Here is a 20,066-nt window from a genome sequence, read left to right as displayed (position 1 = left end):
CATTGGTAACCTCCAAACTGGATCCCACCCAGTTCGGGTTTGTGAAAGGCAGATCATGCCTCCTGAACCTGAGACTGAGGCAAAGGTGGTTCACACAACCTATCTTGACCTTGCCAAGGCTTTCTACACCATCCCCCATTCTGGAATTGGCTAAACTCACTAAACAAGGTATAAATCCCTACGTCACAAGATGGGTTGTCAACTGCCTCACTGAGAACGCACACTAAATGTTGCAGACTCCAAATCTGACCTCGGCAGTGACAAGTGGAGTGCCACAGGGTTCCATACTCGGACCTCTCCTGTTGGCCTGTACTTCAGAGATGTAAATACCAAACACAGAAGGCCTCTGGCTGATTTAAGTTCGCAGATGACTGCAAACCAGGAGCTGTAGTAAAGTCCCCAAATGATGTGGACATCCTACAGAAGGGCCTCACTGAGAGATGTCTGGTGTTTGAGCCATGGCCTCAAGCTCGATGCCAAAAAGTGCAGTGTCATCCTGGTAAAAACTCTGTACCCATGGACTACCACATAGGCAGCAATCTACTTAGCACTGAATGTGTGATAGAGACCTTGGGACCCACGTGGACAGTAGTCTCTCCTTTGATAGCCACATTGCCACAGTAGTCAGGAAGTCCTATGTGGCACACCTCCTCATAAAAGGGTTCTCATCCAGGAAAAGAGGTCATTGTTCCCCTCTACTCATCACTCATTGTACCCATTGGAGTACAACGCCCCTTTTGGAATGCACCTCACAAGACATCTGCAGCAGCTGGAAAGGCCACAAGTACCTCACAGAGGATTGCTGGTCTCAAATGCCCTACACGGACCGCCTCAAACTCAAGCTTTACTCCATAGCATATTGCCTACTCGAAGGTGATTTCTGCCCAACATATAAAGCTGTCAAACCAGAGCTGACATGCTACACCTAAAGAAATCCTTCCAAGCTGCACTCTAGGGACCTAAACCTTGTCACCACAAACAGGACACTGGAGGGATAGATTACTGTCCCAGAGAATTCCTATACTCTGGAACAAGCTACCCATCTATGTCGAGCAAAGTTCATTAGCACTCGAGTGGATGGGAAATAGGAAATACACTCTGGGGATCACTTGTGTCTTTGCTGGACAGTGGCACAGGAAAATAACTTTCTTGGGTGGCGTAAGCTATGGTACCTTGCTGGCTAGGCTTACGTAGGCCATTGAGCCTATAGCCTAGTACCTACCTATGAACTTGCATGGTAGCTTACCCTCTGCTCCCCTTGTCTGTTGACACAGCAAGGGATACATAAACTGAGGGAATTTGTACTGACATCAAACTTGGTAAGTTCCTAGCTTGCTAAATATGGGTCTGCCCCTCAGGTCTAGAGGTAGTATAATACTTGGGGGTTGGTCCATTCTTGAGTCCTTCCTTTATAGTTGGAATCCATTGTCAAATGTCCTTGTAGAAAGGACATTGCCTTACTTGAAGTCAGATTTACCCAAAGTTTCATTTTTTTCAAAGATGGGTGTCCTGGTAAGAGGTCACAGTAGGATTTTACAAAAAGGAGGAATGGAGTATTAAGCTATGGCTTGGTTCTTGAAAAAAATGCTGCTGACACGAAGTCTCATTTATTGGATATAGAACTTTTTGACCCATAATGCCATATAGTAAGCCCTGGTGATATAGTACAATAACAGATCCTTGTGCATAAAGGCAAACCTCTGGTTAATCTCCTGCAAGGTCATTTTGCCATGGCCAAATAAGGATTTGCATCTAGTTTTTATCTGGACTAGTCCACAGAAGGTTTTGTCCAAATGAGTTTTGGCAGAAGGCTTTACCAACTGTAGTTGCTGCAAGTTGGTATCTTGTCCCTGGCATTCTGGTATTGGAGCAATCTATTGGCAGCAGTTAACTGAACCAGTGGAGAAGCTAACTTTGTAAGGGTTTTTGGATGTTAATTTCATGGAGATTGGTCAGGGGCAGTGAAGTATTGTGTAATCCTATAGGAAGTGCAAATATGGTCTATGCATCTGGAGTTATTGGCATGTAATCCTGTAGTACTTGGTTTCTACAAACTAGATATTACTAGTTGGTAAAATTAAGACCAGATATTGCTAGTTAGTAGTTATCCTGTTTCCATTTTAGGAATGGGAGGAAGACTGTCGAGATTGTTGCCATTTGGACCAACAGTTAACATGGCCACCTACAGAACTGCTAACGTATCCATGTTTGCAACTGCAATTTCCAGCATGGCAGCACCACTTACCACCAGCATGTCAGGTAACCATCCCTTTGTCAACTCTTCAGAATTGTCTGGAAAAGGGTGTACAGAATTTGTACTGGGTACATAAACTAAGCTTATGTCTAACGACTGCTGAATTTAAGCCCAAGATGCAATGGTGTCTCTGCCGTTACTGTCTGAAGGTAGGTATACTAGTCTAGTCATAACAGGATTTTCTTCCAGGTTGGACCAAGGTTAGTTCAAAAAATGTTACTTCATTAAACCCTTTAGCGCTGCTTAAACTGTACTGCTATTTTATCATAGCTGTGTATTGCAAATAAGACTTATGCTTAATGACATACCTTGTATGATCATTAGCCTCCCACATGCTTATCTGTCTTGGAGATTGCCATAATTTGATAACTGCTGAAAAAGCTTTTGTGATTCCACTTAATTTTATTTGCATATTGATATGAAACCTGTAAATACAGGTATCCTTAGGAATTTTCTTCTGATTTTAAGATATTGCAGCATGCATAAACTAACTTACAATTAAATTTGTAATTTGGCAGAAACTGCTTAACATGCAGCCTTAGCAAATGAGTAATGCATTAACTTCACATCTTGCATTTAACTAATTCTTGCCTGGCAAGCAGATGCCTTGTACAGATGCATGGTGCTTAGTGAGACTACATATGAAAAGAAATCTGGATTGAAGTTTTTGGTCTTTATCAGAAGTTTATTTTTCAGTGTCAGCACTTAATACAGCCCATTTTAGTCATGCCATTTTGTCAAGGGTTCTCCTTTCTAATAAAAATGTATTAGACACTTTGTATTAGACACTTTGAATTTACCTGAATTTTCAGATTTCAAATCCTGAAAATGGAATCCAAACTGAAATGCATTTGAAGATCCAAGACAGAAGAGGCTGGACTTTGCCCTTCTGAGCTGGGAATTTCTGGTTAAAGGCTTATAGTGCCTGCATATTTGAACTATTTCTTACTGTAATTGGTACACCTTGTTTGCTGTAGCATAGACTAGATCCAGGCCTGCTGAATCTAGTTTTGTTTGTATGCTTGTTTCCCTGAAAAGCTAATTCCACCTAAAACGCGGCTTTTCAGCGCTTCTGTGGATCCCTAGTGATATCTGCATTGCTTACTCTACTTATTTCCTTGTTTCACTTGAAAGAAAGTTACTGTGTCATTTTTGCATTTAAGTTAGCTGGCACTTGCTCACTAAAGCAATTATATAAGTCAGCACTAAAAAATTAAAAGCACTACACCCTCAAACTCCCCATGGAGTACCTTGCTCCCCCCATTGGCCATTATTTTCAATTATAAAGAAATTCCTAATACTATTCTAGCATGTCCAAAGGTCAGTTGTCAATCTCCTCTCCAGTCCAGCTGGTGAATCTGGGAATCTTGAGGCAATGTTACAACTGCCTCATGTACAGACAACCCTCTCCTCCTCCCAACAAATTCCAACACATGTGAGAGATGCAACCATATAGCCAAACTGGAGGCTAAGCTCTCTCAACTCAGTACTGGCGTAACCAGTCAGGAGAAGGAAACCACACTCGCTACAATTCCAGTCTCACATAGACCTACCACGACAGCAAACCAAACATAAACAAAAACATACTTGGAGGCTCTAAATAAAAATCTGCCTAAGCAGCAGAGACCTCCAAAGCAGACACCCAAGCAACCGCTACCCCAAAACAAAACACGTGCAACACATAGCTCACAAAGCCAGTGTGCCGAACAGTCACAGCCCTTAAGGCTAAACACACCTGATACACTTGTAATAGGTGACTATCATCAGGCACACTGACATCCACTCACCAGGCTGAACAAGGTCACGGTGAGCTACCTGTCGGGCGCTAGGATCCGCCACATAACACAAGCACTCAGGTCATGCCAAGGCAAGTACAAATATGACTCAGTCATTGTCCATGCTGGTGTGAATGACCTGAGATGTACCTGACGTACCTCCCTGGACTACATGAAGAGACATAGAGGAGCTCTCTGAGCATGTAGTTCAGGCCAGTATGACCCTGACCTTGAGTAGCATTTTACCCTCACCAAGAATGATGCCACAGTATGAAGACAAGATAATTTCAACAATTGGCTTAAGTATTGGTGTCATTCAAAGGGGATCCAGTGCCTGTCGGCCTGGGATGACATGCTCTACAAGCCACGATGCTTTGCTAGTGACGGCTTGCACCGGTCACCCCTGGGCTTTTGGATATTGGCAAAGGCTCTTGCTACCCCCATAGTGCCTTTTTTAGGCAAGGCTCAAAAGACAAACCCACCTCCATAGGTATCACAAGGGATAAGAAACTAAGAGTAATGCTACTCAATGCCAGAAGTCTAAACCTCAAGATGCACGCACTCGAAACTCTCCTTGGCATGGAGAACATCGATATCTGTGCAGTAACAGAAACCTGGTTCAAGGCTCCCGAGACCACCCCAGCACTACCAGGTTATACCTCATACCATGCTTTTCGGCCCCAAAACTTGGACTGAACCACAAAAGGAGGGGGAGTATCAATATTTGTCAGATACCCACACCTCCAGGTTGGTGGCACAGCACGAAGCATCAGAGACTATCCATGTGCAACTAACAGTGGGTAAAACTGCCTTCCAGTTTATAGCCTGCTACAGACCACCCTCCCAAACCCAGGAACCCCACTCGACCTTCCTGAACATTGGCTCCAACACCCTAGCCCAAAGGTTCCTAGAATTTATAAACTCAAATGCTATAGAACAACTTGTTACCACTCCCACAAGAGGGGAAAACATACTGGACCTGATCATCACCAACATGGGGACTCTATGCTCCAGACCAGAAGTATCCCTCACTGGTAAGATCAGACCATAAACTAATCTCACTGGATATTCACATCCCAACCCCACCCCATGCCCAGAAAACCACAGTGAAAAACTTCTCTAAAGCAAATTTCACACTCCTCAAAACCAATGTGGAATCCTTCAAAGCCCCCGGGCCTCTGGATAATAGGCCCAGACCGCAAAATCCTTTATAAACGCATTCTATGAACACCTTCAGGAATGCATGGATCATGCAATCCCAAATAAAACCGCGACCCAATCCTCCAAAGGCAGATTTCCTGTCTAGTGGACCCCAGCCATAAACAAACTATACAATAGAAGGAGGAAGCTACTACATGATAGAGAAAAATCCCAAAAGGGAAGGCATCTCTGATCAGTATTGGCAAAAAAACTACGGGCACTCATAAAATCGTCTAAGGCCAGCTTATTGAAAAATTGCACAGGACACGAAGGATAATCACAAGGCTTTCTTTAGTTAGGAACCTGGGTGGGAGTTCCCAGATATGCTCAGAATTAGTCCAAAATGACAAGTACATCGAACCCACAGACACTGCCAACATCCTAGCTGACAGGTTCAGTGCAAACTTCTCTCCCCCCCCCCTCCCCACCAAAAGGGCTAATATCTATCTCAGCAGAGTGCTGCCCCCCTGACATCTCAGATGCTCAGGTAAGAGCTGCCCTCTCCAAAGCAAGAAACACAGCATCAATGGGACCAGACAGTGTCCCGGGCTGCATCCTACATGAACTCAAAGAGCTAAACCCAAACCTAAAACTACTGTTCAATCTCGGCCTTACTACAGGATATGTACCCAAAGAGTGGCATACAGCAACAGTGGTCCCTCTCCACAAAGGTGGTGCCTCAACGGATCCTGGAAACTATCGCCCCATAAGTCTCACTAGCTTGGTCTGCAAAGCTATGGAAAGGATCATCATGGACCTTATAAATAAAGATATTGGGGACCTACAGACACTGGATCCTACTCAGTTCGGCTTTAAGGGCAGATCCTGTCTCTTGAACCTGGTTGATTTCTTTGAAACTGTCACCAAGGCCATTGACGAGGGGAAGGTGGTCCACACAGCCTACCTGGACCTCGCAAAAGCCTTTGATATACAATACCCCACTCGGGCATTATAGATAAGCTCACCAGCTTAAATATAAACCCCCTATGTCACTAGATGGGTTGCAAACTTGCTCAAGGACAGAACCCACATGGTTAGAATAGCTGGAGCCATGTCAGACTCCAAACCAGTTACAAGTGGCGTCCCACAAGGCTCAGTCCTGGGACCTCTCTTATTCGGTATATATTTCTCGGAGGTACAGGCCAACATGGAAGGACTGTGGCTGACCAAGTTTGCAGATGACTGCAAACTGGGCGCCATAATACTCTCCAGCCGACACAAGCATCCTCCAAAAGGGCCTCCTAGAAACAGACAACTGGTGCCAGAGCCATGGCCTCAAGCTAAACGCCAAAAAGTGTATAGTCATACCCTTTGGCAAAAACAGTGCCCACAAATTACCACATAGGTGGTAATCCATTAAGTACAGAAGTAATTGGGGACCTGGGGACCCAAGTTGATAGCAATCTCTCATTTGACAACCATGTGGCCAAAGTGGTTAGAAAAACATTTTATATAGCCCACCTAATCATGAAGGGATTCACATCTAGATCAGGGGAGGTCATCGTGCCTCATCCCTCATCAGACCCATAATTATGCCCCTTTTGGGATGTATCTTACCAGACACCTGCAGCAACTGGAAAGACCCCAAAAGTACCTCACCAAGAGGATCAAGGGGCTCAAACAGATGCCATATGCTGCCCGGTTAAAGAAACTCCAGCTCTACTCAGTGGCATACTGCCTGCTCAGAGGCGATCTGTGCCTGACATAAAGCCATGTCCAACCCGGAATTAATGGACATGCTGCACCTCAAAATCCAAATCCCATCGAGCTACGCGCTCGAGGGACTTTAACCTCAGCACTGAAATAAATAGGACATGCTGGAGGGACAGATTCATAACCCAGAGGCTCCCTTCACTCTGGAATAAAATCCCAGTCCAGGTTAGGCAGAGTCCCTCATTTCCTCTCTTCAAGAGGAATCTTGAGTGGATGGGAGATCGTAGGTTTACCAGAGTATCACTTCTGTGTCACTGTACTAACCTTGAAAAAGGGCATAGCAAAATTAATTTAATATGGGTGGCGAATGCCATACACACTCTGGCTAGGCTTAAAAATGCCCTAGGGCAGATAGCCTAGTATGAACCTATGAACCTATAAGATGAGCAAGGAAAGCTACCAATATTTTGTATGTTATACCTTGCTTTTGAAGCTTTTTCTCTAGGTCAATGAATTATGGGATGACTGCATAAGCTTCGACTCCATACTGGGGGGCAGAGAAACTTTCCAAGTCCAACCTGAGATTAGCATTTAGGCAGTTCTGTGATGGGTATACATAACCTCTTGCTTAATGAACTGTCTCTGAGTTCTTGATGGAGTGAACAGGCTGATTTAGTCTCCTGAAGTTTTTTGAATTCTCTGGAATAAAGCATCACATTGTGGTAGGGAATGAGTGAATTGTGATATCCAGGGACAGGTTTACTTTGTTGAATCTCATTTCACTGAATTTCATTTTACCCTGACCACTTTGCTGAAAACTCATTTCACTGAACTGCAGTTGATATATATGGCACTGTGTACAGTACTGTAAGGCAAGTAAAACATATATGCCCTTTTCCCCACTGTAGTGGAGGCCATCAATAGACGTGCATAGTTGCAACACCAATGACTCCAGAAGACTATGTACTCAAATTTATTGGGGGGGCTATGCCCACCACACCCCCTAACTATATACTACAGGATCACACTATAGTTGAGTTTTCAGTGAAGTCAGTAAAATGAAATTCAGTGAAATGGGATTCAAGAAAACAAAGTAGACCCCCAAGGACATCTGCAATATGATCAGCAGGATTTGATACCGGTCAATTTAAACTGACCTGGCTATGTGTGTAATGCCTGGATGTCAGAACAGACTCAATTTAAGCTTGCAGTAAACTGCTATGGCCTAAAATGCCAAATTCAATTGAATCCATAACTTTACAAGTTATGGCCAATTGGGACCGGGTCCAAGATTTAGCAGCATTGTAAAGGATATGTCCAGGTTTCAGTCCCCCAAACTCCCCATTGGATGTTTATGGTTAGTACCACCAGACCAATACAATAGTCTGCATAACTACGGTCTGTAGCTAACTGGTGGTGTGGGTTCTGCAAGAATTTTTGCATAGTTTGCTAGTTTGGGTTAATTGCCATTATACTTGCTGTACGTTTCAGGCTTTCTGGTCATAACCAGGAAAAACACTGAATGTCCATTGGTGGTGTAAGGTGAGGGCATGGATATATAGTGCAGCTGAATGGTGAGATTTTCACAAATGCCCAAAGGCTACTTCCTACATGCTTAATAGAAAAGTGAAGTGACCAAACTGCAGAAATTATGCACATGTATTAACTTGCAAAGTCTTGGGTTTCTGGAATGACTTTGCATTTAATTATCCAGTGTGACTTATGAAAACAATGGTCCTGACAGCTGCTGCATTGCCTGCAACAAACAGCTGCTGCCATGAATAAAATGGGTAAGATTTCAAGGCTTTCAAAGTTTGCATAAACATTGCCAAAGGCAAGGATTTTCTCACACATTTAAGTTGATTTTACATGTAGACTACTGCTATGACTACCACTGTCACACTGCCTACTACCAGCTCCACAGCAACCACTGCTGCATTACCTACTACCAGCTCTACTGCCCCAGCTACCACTGCCATACTGTCTACCAGCTCTACAACGATCACTGCTGCTCTGCTTTATACCAGCTCTACTGTAACTGCCACAAGTAAAATGGGTAAGATAGCCATGGCTTACATTGGTTTAAAAACTGCCTAAGGTAAGACTAGCTTGAAATGTCTTATGAACTGATGGTTCTTGGCCCCATCATAGATGAGTCTGCTTTGGGGTGAAGGTTGAAGGTCTGTTCTGGACAAACTGTTGCACTAGTGAAGGACTGCACATGAATTCATTGCAGTAACTGGTAGCAAACCTCCCTGCATGACTTGGGCAAAGGATTGAGAAATTGAGACAACCTCACCCATTTGAACCCAGATTTTGTGGAATATGTAGCTTTATTTCAACCTCCAAACTTGGGTTCACTTGTTAGTCACTGAACATGGATTTTGGTCAATGTCACTGAACATGGATTTTGGTCAATGTACCTTCCATTTCTAAATAGTGTTCTGAACTGTTTGTGATTGGGAATCCATGTCACTGGATTCTCAAAGTCACTTGGCAGTCCAGCAGTGAGCTTAGTCAGCATGCTGGGTTATCTCAATGCTACTGAATGGAGTAAATATTAAAAAAATGTACAGGAACATAGTAGGTTTGTGGATTAACTTTTTAGTGTTCCTACCATGTGACAATGGCAAGATCTTAGAGCCTATAGGGCTTCCATGTTTGACTTGTTTCCCAGACTTACAATAGCACTCTGGTTTAACAGCAGACTGCACTGTGAAAAGGCCATCACATTCACCAGCTGTCAGAGTTGACTTGAGCCAATGTCCAAGGGTCACTTCTTTCTGGGAGGTGTACAGGATGGAATTTCCCTAGTATTGAACAGCCCTCTAGTGTATCTGACTGGTTTTGCAAATTGTAAATGTTTCAAGGCACCACATCAAATGACACTTGTGCAGTCTTGTGTAGTTTAATTTGCTCTTGGGACAAGATGCCAAATGCTGGGCAAAGATTTGTGATGCACACTGGTGCACTAAAATGCTGCTCTTGCCTTGGTAAATGAACATTCTAGTTCTAATATGGTATTGGGAATATATACCAAGAAATAAGCTTGTCTGCTAATTCAAATCTGTTCATGGCCACCCTTGGCAAAAATGCTGACAGATTTGGCACACTTTTGCAGGGCCTGCTGGATTGAATTGAATGACTAACACAAAAAAATGGGGTCAGTTTTTGCGCCCGCTTGTAACTGAATCTAAGCACTTGATTAGTGCTGTGAAAATGTTTATCTACAATGATGCACTGATTTAACTATCTTGAATACCTAGCTATTTAAACTGCATTAAAAACTGGGTTTTGCAGCCAAGGGTTACATAGATACAAGCTAACCACTAGCTACATATATAAGCATATAGGAAAAATGCCAAATAACCGTTTCATGCTGACATCTTGAGGGAATAAAACAGATTACAAAGCACGTGTTTGTGTTGGTTACAATGCAAGTACTGAGCTGATGACATGGAGAACTGTAGTCCCTTTTAATTGTGCCTTAAATGCTTCTATATTTAGAACTACTGTATATTACCTGTGCTTGAATACACCTTAAGTCACTAAATGGCAAGGTATGTTTTTTCCAATAGTGGTGGTAAAACTGATCACAATTTTGAATGAATGGATCAAAAGTGAAGCAAAAATTCAGACCTTCAGTAAAATACTAGATAGATTCCTGTAGGAAATGCAAGAGCACTTGCTTTTCTGACTGGAAGACCATTCCTCTGGCAAGCAAAAGAAAATGTGATCCTGAAACTTTAGCTGCAGCTTATTAAACTCTTTCGGCTTTTCCCGGTTAGGGGTCACCACAGCAGAAATCCGGTCCGCTAATTGGCACATGCTGGCTTGCCGGGCCTAACGCACAACCTTCAGCGAAGGAACACCCATTCATGCATGTAGACACACAAGACCACTCTGAGAATCGAACGTGCAACTTCTGTGAGGTGACAATTGCTGTCTGCAAAAGGATAGAAAGGCAACATCTGACTTTTTGCTGGAGGAAAAAGGCTTTTACCTTTCAATTTGCCATGCATGTTCCTTTGAATTGCCTTGCATATTCAATACAGATTAAGCTGCATTGCTTTAGGCTTTCCCCTCCTAAGTATATTAATGCCAGCTGTGAAGCCATTCCCTTGGTGCCTTTATTTTAACTTCACTTCTGCAAAGGGACTGTCAAAACAGGCGGTATGGTTTGGGATTTGTGCTGCACTATGAAGACTCTACATCAGAAACTAGAGTTCTGTAGTTTGTAGCTGAATTGTGACTTGGGTAAACCTTAAGCTGCCGAAGCAGCACTCAATGGGGTGCTGACCATTTGAGAGGCTAACTCCTGGTGTGCATTGACAGTAGCTAGCATCCTGTGCTAGCCCCTTTTGGGTAACTGGCTCACATGGGTGGAACACCCTGTGGGTGAGGGCCCTTTCTGCACATGCCATAAAATGTAAAATATGGCACTTGAATCAATGTAAAACCTGGTCTCTAGCAAGCCTTGCTGGAATTGCAGTACATAGTGTCCTAGAAGAGTTGGCAATTTTCCAACTTTCCCAGATTCATACAATTGGCTACTGTGGCCTGGAGTTAAATGCCAGTCTTCTATTTGAGCAGTCAGGACCTGGTATGAAGCTGGCATTTGTAGACATGTGCTGCTTGCTGCGTCAGCCCACTGTCAGCAGTCTCCTTTAAACAGAACTGGTTCTGGCCCCAATGGATAAGGGGTGTGTGGACCATTCTCATGTCTTCCACCCAGTTATCTGTAGAGATGCATTCTGAAATGCAATGCTTTTTGGCATATACTGCAAGCAGTTCATACATCTTTAAGTGCCCATTACAGAAGCGGGAACATGCCAGTTCCTTTACTTGGAGGCAGTTCCAGTTAACTGCAACTTCAATCTCTTAAACAAAAAATCTGGAGTAAAGTATAAAGGGAGGATCCAAGAACAGTGACTTGTATTGCTCTCAAACTTGGAACTTTGCTAGAATAACAGGACTTGTGATGGCATGTATTTTCTGATTTGTCAAATGAGTCAAACTGTTTCTGGAAAACCACTGAGTAATGTACCAAAAATACACAATGAATCTGGACAGTTGAGACGTGGGCTGTTTTAATAGCTAGAAGGTGCTCTCCTCTCTGGCTGAGGTTAAAGAACACTCCATGTTTTGTGGGTTGAATTTATAGTAAGGAGGGTTTGGTCTGATTTTTTTGATAGCTAAAACTTTATGTAGAATTTGATTCTCCACTATGTTGCAATGGAGATGGAGTCTGGCATATGTTGTACTTTTTGCATAAAGTGGACATTTGGCAAACTTCTAGATAAGTGCCTAAATGACTCCGCAGTGTAGTTCATGACAAATCCCCCTGTGAATGCACACCTGTTGTGCATATGTTTGGGAGATCCTAAACATTTAGGCTCCACCTTTCTGAACAATGAATTGAAATGGGTTAGAAATTTGGGTTAACGGATGAGGCTTGCAAGTATGATGGGTCCCATGGCCTTTTGCTGGCTAGAGTAGGGTGGATTGGATTGAAGTGTTGAGTGAATGTGTATAGTAATGGGAGGTTCTAATACTTTCTAGAAGGTGCAAAGTTTGAAGGGTTGTGGCAGGAGTACAAATTACATCTATAGCCCAAACTGCCAGAACTGGCTGCAATGTAATTCACAGAAGTCGAATATATTGAGCTCTTTCAGCTTTTCCTGGTTAGGGGTCGCCAAAGCAGATCACATTGTCCGCTCATGATTGGCAGTGGAGTTTTTACGGTGTCGAATTGCCAACCCCGTGCCCAACCTTCCACAGAAGGCACACTCCCTCATGCCAAGGACCAATTTTTAGCATGTCCAATCCACTTGCAGCATGTCTTTGGGGCTGTGGGAGGAAATAGGAGCACCCAGAGGACACCCACACCTCCACAGTATTTAGTATTGAGAAAGGGTTCATACCCGAAAGCTTTGCGTCATAAAGTGATTTGTTCTCAGCATTCCTTGTGTGATTTAGGATGTGCAGACACCCCAGCCGAAGATCGAACTGGAGAGCCTCTTGCTGTGAGGTGACAATGTTGACTTCTGCACCACCATGGCTGTACCAAAACTTTTGGCTTTTCCCAGTTAGGGGTTGCCACAGCAGAACTCTGGTCAGCTAATGTCTGGCAGTGGATTATGGTGCAGAGTTGCCAGCCCAACTCCCAACCTTCAAGGAAGGCACACCCATTCACGCACATACCTGCGTGTCTTTTTTTTTGTCACTTGTCCACAGGGAGGAGACACCACACAAAGGTGCTTCAGCCGAGAATCTAACAGAACCTCTTGCTGTGAGGTGATAACTCTAACCGCTGCAGCCTAAATATATTGAGCATCTGCACTAAAAGCCTGGTGGCCAGTTTTGGTTTTATTTCAAGCCATTTCTAATGTTCACTATTTTTTAATACTGCTGATGGTCTCTAACACGCCTTTGACAGAATTCCCCTTGCTAAAGGGTTTTCATAGATCAGATTTAACTTGGTTACTTAGTTTGTGTGTTGCATTTGATTCAATAGCTGGGAGCTGTGTTCCTCCACAATTTCTGTTGACAGACTATATACCTTTCCTTCCTCAGCAAAAGGCAACTTCAGACCACTCCAGCAGGCCATGCTAGGACTCCAGTTTGCTTGTACTTGCTGTTCACCAGTGTGGCCTTGTGGCCTGCACCCTCATTTTGTGTAGTCTTATGTCAACCTCGGCAGCCAACTTCATCCCACATTTTTTTCATGGCTTCCCATTTTCTAGAACTGCACAAGTTAAGGGCTGACCAGGGCTTGATATAGGAAACCTTCTCTACACTTTGAATGTTCCCAGGGTATTCAAAACCACATTCCCTCTTGCTGCTAGTGGACCCACCTGCATGATCTGATCCTATTCCTTGCTCAGTGAAATTCCTACTTACTATGATGGTTCAGAGTGCCCACCTAAAGGTGCTGAGGTGGGTGCTGCCTTACCTGCTTAAAGGACACAATTTCCTAGCACTGGTTTAAGGCCATGGTCCTGATTCCATTACTTGTACATGGACCATTCTGGAAAATATTGGTGTAGGGATGGAAAGATCAGTTTGTAGTTGAGGACCTGTGGCTGACTGCACTATTTACATTAGAAAAAGAACCTGACCCAAGGACAAATGCCTAGAGTGTGCTGTTGGTCAACTTTTTCAAAAGTGCATCTGAACTGGGCTTTTTCCCTATCCCGATGGGTTAGATCTGCGTTTAGGTTTATTTTAGCTGGTATGGTAGAATGTGGGATGGCATCGGAGCCCTTCAGGTTTAAGTTGGTAGTGTGCATGGTATTTCTGCATCTAGTAATTGTTCATTGAAAGTATAGCCCTCCTAAAAAGTCAAACTGGTTTGGGTCAAGAGATTGTAGACTATGGTTCTAGTGATACTCTGGCAGGTTACCAGGTTTGGTGATCCATTTTTGGGTAGGGATAACTAGCAGCTCTCCACTCCAGGCATCAGTGTAGATGCTGAAATTCAATAGCCTTAATGGTTCTAGAAGGCTGAATTTGCCAACATGTTTGGATCCAGGATGCTAGTGGTGTGGGCATTGACTTACTAATGCAGGGAAAGTTTGAGTAGGTCAAGATCCCACCATAGGGGCTACTTCCTGATGTGTCTGGTTCAATTATGTGAGCAGATATTTTATCTTGTAGTAAAGGACAAATGTATTATAACTATCTAGGGTTTGGGTCCCTGTACTTGAATGGTCAGATTTAACTAGTGAAGGGGCAACTGCAGGTGGAGAAAATAGTGGCTATATTGGTGAGGAGTTTGGTTCCTTAAACCAGCTAGGATTTCAAATGTATGAAATCTAGGAAGTGATGTGTGTATTTGGTAGGCTGCCCAGTTAATGTCCCAGCAGGACAGTCTCCACCTGAGTCTCAATTTGTTTTAATCTCCCTTGAGGGCTGTGGGTGAGTATACTTGGGTGGGATATAACATGGGTTCTTGGTGCAATATGAAGGTCTTGTATTGCCTGTGATTTGCCTTTGGAATACAGAACTTCAGCAATCAGTGGGTCTGAGTAGCAAGCATGGTAACTAGCACTGAGGTGGCACTGCTGCTACTTGGAAGTTGATTCAGTAACTTGTGTATATATCTAGAGTTGAGATTACTTGCAACTATTCGGGCTTCTAACATGCTACTTTGGTAGACCTTGCTCAGATTCTGAGGAAACTTTGCCTACATCCCATAATGGATTAAGGATGGATGCTTACCTCTACTAAGCTCAAATGCTGGAAAAGCCAATAAATGGGTACAAAGGCTAAAAATTGGGGCAATATTTCTCAACTTGCTAGAATAGCTGGATTTTCATTAACATGCACTTTTTGAAGGATCTGATGTCAAGTTCAAATATCACTAATTTCAAAGATTTCCACAAAGCCCAAACTGAGGAACAGACCAAGAAAATCAAAACCTTTGCCTCATTTTATGATCTGGACACTTGTAAGTGAGCAGACTGCCTAAAGTCACTAGGGTTGAGAACAGTTTGCACTCTGCCTCTAGCTATATACTGTCAACCTTCCAACTCATTTAAACTTCCTGTCAGTAGTTAATTTTTTAGGAACAAACTATCCTTGCTAAACACTTGCTGTTAACTTGCCAGTCAAATTCTGCCAGTGCTTAAGGCCTTGGAAGCTTAGGCCATGCTTTTACACTAGTTTCAAAAACAAAATTTGAAGCCTACAATTGCTGCTGGCCAGGAAGCAATAGTATGGCTCTGAAGATTGCCTTAAGATGTTTTCTTCAGTCCTTTGGTGCTTGACGGGCTGCACTCAGTTCCCTCTACTGGAAGATTTTTGAAAAGCAGATGAAAGCTAGTATGGCATCTTGCTTTTGGGAGCAAGATTCTTGACAAGATGCACTTTAGTAAACTATTGAAAGTTGACTCTGGCCACTCTGGAAGAGATCATGTACTTGCCATCTTGTGCTACTGTCCTTTGAGTCTTGACAACGTCAGCCCTGTCAGATTTTTGCAATTAAGTCAGCCCAGTGTTAGAATTTGTTACACTGAGGTTGCCATTGGCCTGGTGCATAATGTAATCCTAGTACTTTAATGCATAGTGGAAGGGAATGCATGGCCCTCTAGGTCTAGCCCACTGGTTTGGCATGGACTTAATTTGTACTACCATTGCATGAAATGGCTGGTTGTATAGGTGTTTAACATCCTGGCTTTCCTGGAGGAGAGGTCTAGCTTCAGATTTTTTGTAGTAAAACAGGTACATATTAAGTGATGCAAGGATTTACACGGTCCATTAATGGGGTGTCTTGCATGTTTTAGATGGGGTCCTGGATAAAATGCCATTTGTATGGTACAATAGTTGAGTAGCAAATATCTAATTTTAGATAGGTGTATGGTTGCATCTGGGAGGAATATCTGGAGGCAGAGTAGTGGTGCACATTGGTTTGAATGTAAAATGGGGTGGATTGCTTTTTGCACATTCAAGGATATTGAGGTATGGGAGTGTGGGGCATTTAAGTGCTTTTTTGGCTCCTGGATGATTACTCCTATTGGCAACACTTAGTAATTTGGAACTACCAACTATTTTCCTACTACTAGACCCAACAAATTTTCATGGTGTCCAGGTAACCAAAGGCTATGGCGCAGATGCACATTGCAGATTTCTAACTTGGAACAAGCCTCAAACCCCAGGGAAGGTGCTGTTAAAGTGGAAAAGGGTAAATGGCTCCTTCCTGAGACTCCTCAGGAAGCATGCCACTGGTTGGCATAGCAGTGGCTGCAGTGTTTGCAATGGAAACGCTCTTAAGATCAGCATGGAGGATTTGATGGGATGTGATTGCTGAAGAACCCTGTTCTACATGCAGTAGAGCAAAACTGCATCTGCTGTCTGGATGGTTTAGTATCTAGCACTAAACTGCTAGCACAGAATACTGAAAGGAGCAGCTGAAGGGGATAAAGGGATATGAAGCGGCAAAGTATGGAGTAGGAGACTCTAACTCCATCCTAATAATTGAAGAGAATGGGTCCAGCAGCTGTCAACGCTATGCAATGTAGCAGTATATCAAGGCAGCTAGCCTTCCATTTGAGGCTGTTCATTTTATTGGCCCTTTGCTATGAGAAAGGGGAAATAGGCTCTTTCCCACTAGGAAAGATGAAACTGAGCATACTGCTTGCCACTTGGGGGGGTTGCTTGGCCTCAGTTTCTCCTGTGGTGAAGACTAGGACAGTATTAAGCTATCAAACCACTGAATTTGTACTCTTAACAAGCTTGTCTTGCTGAATATAATATACCAATATCTAAAATGGTTGATAAAATGCTTGGAGCAGGCCCAATTAAGCCCTTCACTTTGTGAAGGATCTGTGCTTTCCTTCTTGAAAGCACACGGGTACAACTTTTTTCCAAGCAAGATCTCCCATACTTTCAACTGGTGCTCTCGGACTAATTTCCAAGGAAGGTAGTGAAATATTGAGGTATGGCTTGGTTCCAGAAACCAAATGGCACTACTAGCCAGTAGTAAAGGCAGACTTCTAAAGATGTCCAAACCTTTATTTTCCACTAATGCCTTGTATGGTAAGCCCAAGGGATATAGTGACAAATCAGATGTCTGTCCTTGTACTAAGGCACAGATGTAGGGTGGGTTGAATCAGGGCAAGCTCCGCCCAACTGAGTTGGTAGGATAAATGTAGGCGGGTTTGGCAGCAAGCGAGTTGCTGCAAGTTGGTATCCTATCCCTACCATTTAGTGAATTAAGAACCAACTGCTCTTAGTGTGGTTCAGTTACCTTGCTGGATGTTAATTTTAGGAAGATTAAGGTATATTGGTCTAGCAGTGAATTAGTAAGCCTTGTGAAGCTATTTAGACATTCTGGGTGAGCTATTGGCATGTAAGTTTGTAGCTCTTGCCTTGTTACCCTAGTTTTCCTAACAAGGGTACAAGTTTAGTATTCCAGGGCCTAAGATTTCTTTCCCAGAAATGGAAAGAAAACTGTCTAGACTACTACCATTTGAAACTGTTATTGTGGCAACCTACAGAACTGTTAATACAGCCATATCTGCAGCTGCAAGTAATTGCTCATCCTTGTATCAAAGATTTTTAATCTTTCGGAGTTCTTTATACAAGAGTATACAGGATTGATTTAAAGAAGCCAGTATTTAAAGCTCCTCTTTAATGCTGTAGTGTTGAGTACGAAGACTACATTTAACTGCCTTTGTAGCATTTGCTTTGCATAGTGCTAGAGTGAGGCTGCATGCAGATTAAAGCCTGATGCATATCACTTGATTTTTCTTTTTTGGGAATTCCATATCTGGACTAAAAGTAATACTAATGCTGGAATTCAGTGGATACTCGTATCTGCTTAAAGGTTTCCGTTTGCATTTATGTATACACGTGCATTAGAATGACTAAATGGGATCTTGCGACTTAACTGTAAACTTGACTTTTTGGGAGGATATGTTAACCTATTCTCTCCCTGCATCTATACCCTGTGTGGAAGCATTGCTGGAGCAAGGAATTGTGGCACATGAAGACTGCATAAGCTTTTAATAACGAGTATGCAGGATTTAAACTAGGAGATTAGCATTTAGGCAGTGGTATTGTGCCATAACAGCCTCTTGCTTTTGCTGTTCTGAGGGTTGAGGGGAGTTTTCAGGAGAGGTTTGTATCTGCAACCTGAAGTTTTAGACTTTGGTAGCAAGTAGAGGCATAGTTGATTTAATGGCTTTACTCCAACATGACATTTTGCCAAAATCCACAAACTGGCCTCAAAGGGCCTCTCCAATATGATCAGCAGGGTTTTATACCAGTCTGCTTACACTAGTTCCACCCAAGTATGGGTGTAACCCCTGGATTTTAGGAGCGGATCCCATTTCAAGTCTGCACCCCACTGTCCATGCCAAATTTCATTTAATTCCACACTGCCATATGGCAGGCAGGACTAGAGATGTCAAGATGTTGCATGACCATCTAACCTGGGCACTAAACTTCTAATTGGTTGCACTATCAGACAGTACAGAAACCTGCATAACTGGCTTGCCAGCTAAACTGGCACAGGGGGCTGTCTGCAAGAACATGTTTTGCATGGCTTCTACACTTGGTGCATTTGGGTAAAATTTACACTAACTTCACTTAATCTCCAGGCTGATTCAGAAAATTGCCCACATGGATCAGTGTTCAGCCTGGCTAATGCATTTTTTAGGAAGCAACAGTTTTCATTGCACAAAGTTCCATTTTTAGCAAAGAAAGCAGATATATCTACATGGTGGGAATTGGATATGGTATGACCAAATGACCAAAGGCTATTTCAAGTTCCCACTAGTGAACATGTAATCAGATTAAAAGGACTGTGGCACTTGCTTCTGAACTTTGCACTAGCTTTGTGCTGCAGATGTAGACTGTATATTGCCTTGCAGAATCTCTCTGGGGTGAATTTGCATGCATTTCATTCAGTTTGTCCAAGATGCTAATTTTTAGGTTCTTCGTTGCAACAGCTGCTGAACAACCAACAATTGGCTCTTCAATAGCTGCTGCCACCACTAAAACTGGTAAGTCTAATGGCAAGGTTTTCAATTCTCTAAGCCAATTGTGCCAAAGGTAAGGATTGGTATTAACATTCTAATTTTACTTTTAGAAACTACCACTGTTGCTCTGCCTTCTACCAGCTCTACAGCTACGACTGCCACTGCTGCTCTGCCTGGTACCAGCTCCACAGCTACGACTGCCTCCACTGCTCTGCCTAGTACCAGCTCCACAGCTACGACTGCCTCCACTGCTCTGCCGAGGACCAGCTCCACAGCTACGACTGCCTCCACTGCTCTGCCGAGGACCAGCTCCACAGCTACGACTGCCTCCACTGCTCTGCCGAGGACCAGCTCCACAGCTACGACTGCCTCCACTGCTCTGCGAGGACCAGCTCCACCAGCTCGACTGCCCCTGCCACTGCCTGCCGAGGACCACGCCACAGAGCAGCTGTCCTAAGCAGAATGGGTAAGATTAACAAATGGATTAATTTTAAGAACAAAAAATAAGGACCCAGTATTGAGAATCATATGAACTGATATGAAAAGATCTAATATGGGGCTAAGATGGCCTAATCTGGAGTGGGAGTATGCACTGTACTAGTGAGAGATTAACCTAAAACATCCAAAACTCTATGCATATGTTATGAATTGTGGATTCATGTCACACTCCCAGTTAATAGTGGAAGAGCTCCCTGCATG

At 43.3% G+C, this 20,066-nt stretch overlaps 1 protein-coding gene across 1 annotated transcript in view; it reads left to right on the top strand.

Annotated features, from left to right (window-relative positions):
• The window catches only part of LOC122801214 (streptococcal hemagglutinin-like), a 70,834-nt gene extending 51,010 nt beyond the window's left edge, over positions 1–19,824 (top strand). Inside the window, exons 3-4 of the mRNA XM_044070767.1 lie at positions 2,125–2,259; positions 19,478–19,824. Of these exons, the coding sequence (XP_043926702.1) occupies positions 2,125–2,259; positions 19,478–19,824 (482 nt within the window). The remainder of the gene's footprint in view (positions 1–2,124; positions 2,260–19,477) is intronic.
• Positions 19,825–20,066: the final 242 nt, after the last annotated feature.

Source organism: Protopterus annectens, chromosome 4.part1 (assembly GCF_019279795.1).
Source record: "Protopterus annectens isolate FY-2018-M chromosome 4.part1, PAN1.0, whole genome shotgun sequence".
Classification (NCBI taxonomy): domain Eukaryota; kingdom Metazoa; phylum Chordata; order Ceratodontiformes; family Protopteridae; genus Protopterus; species Protopterus annectens.
Note: the sequence above shows the minus strand (reverse complement) of the source record. Positions and strands in the feature narration are given on the sequence as shown.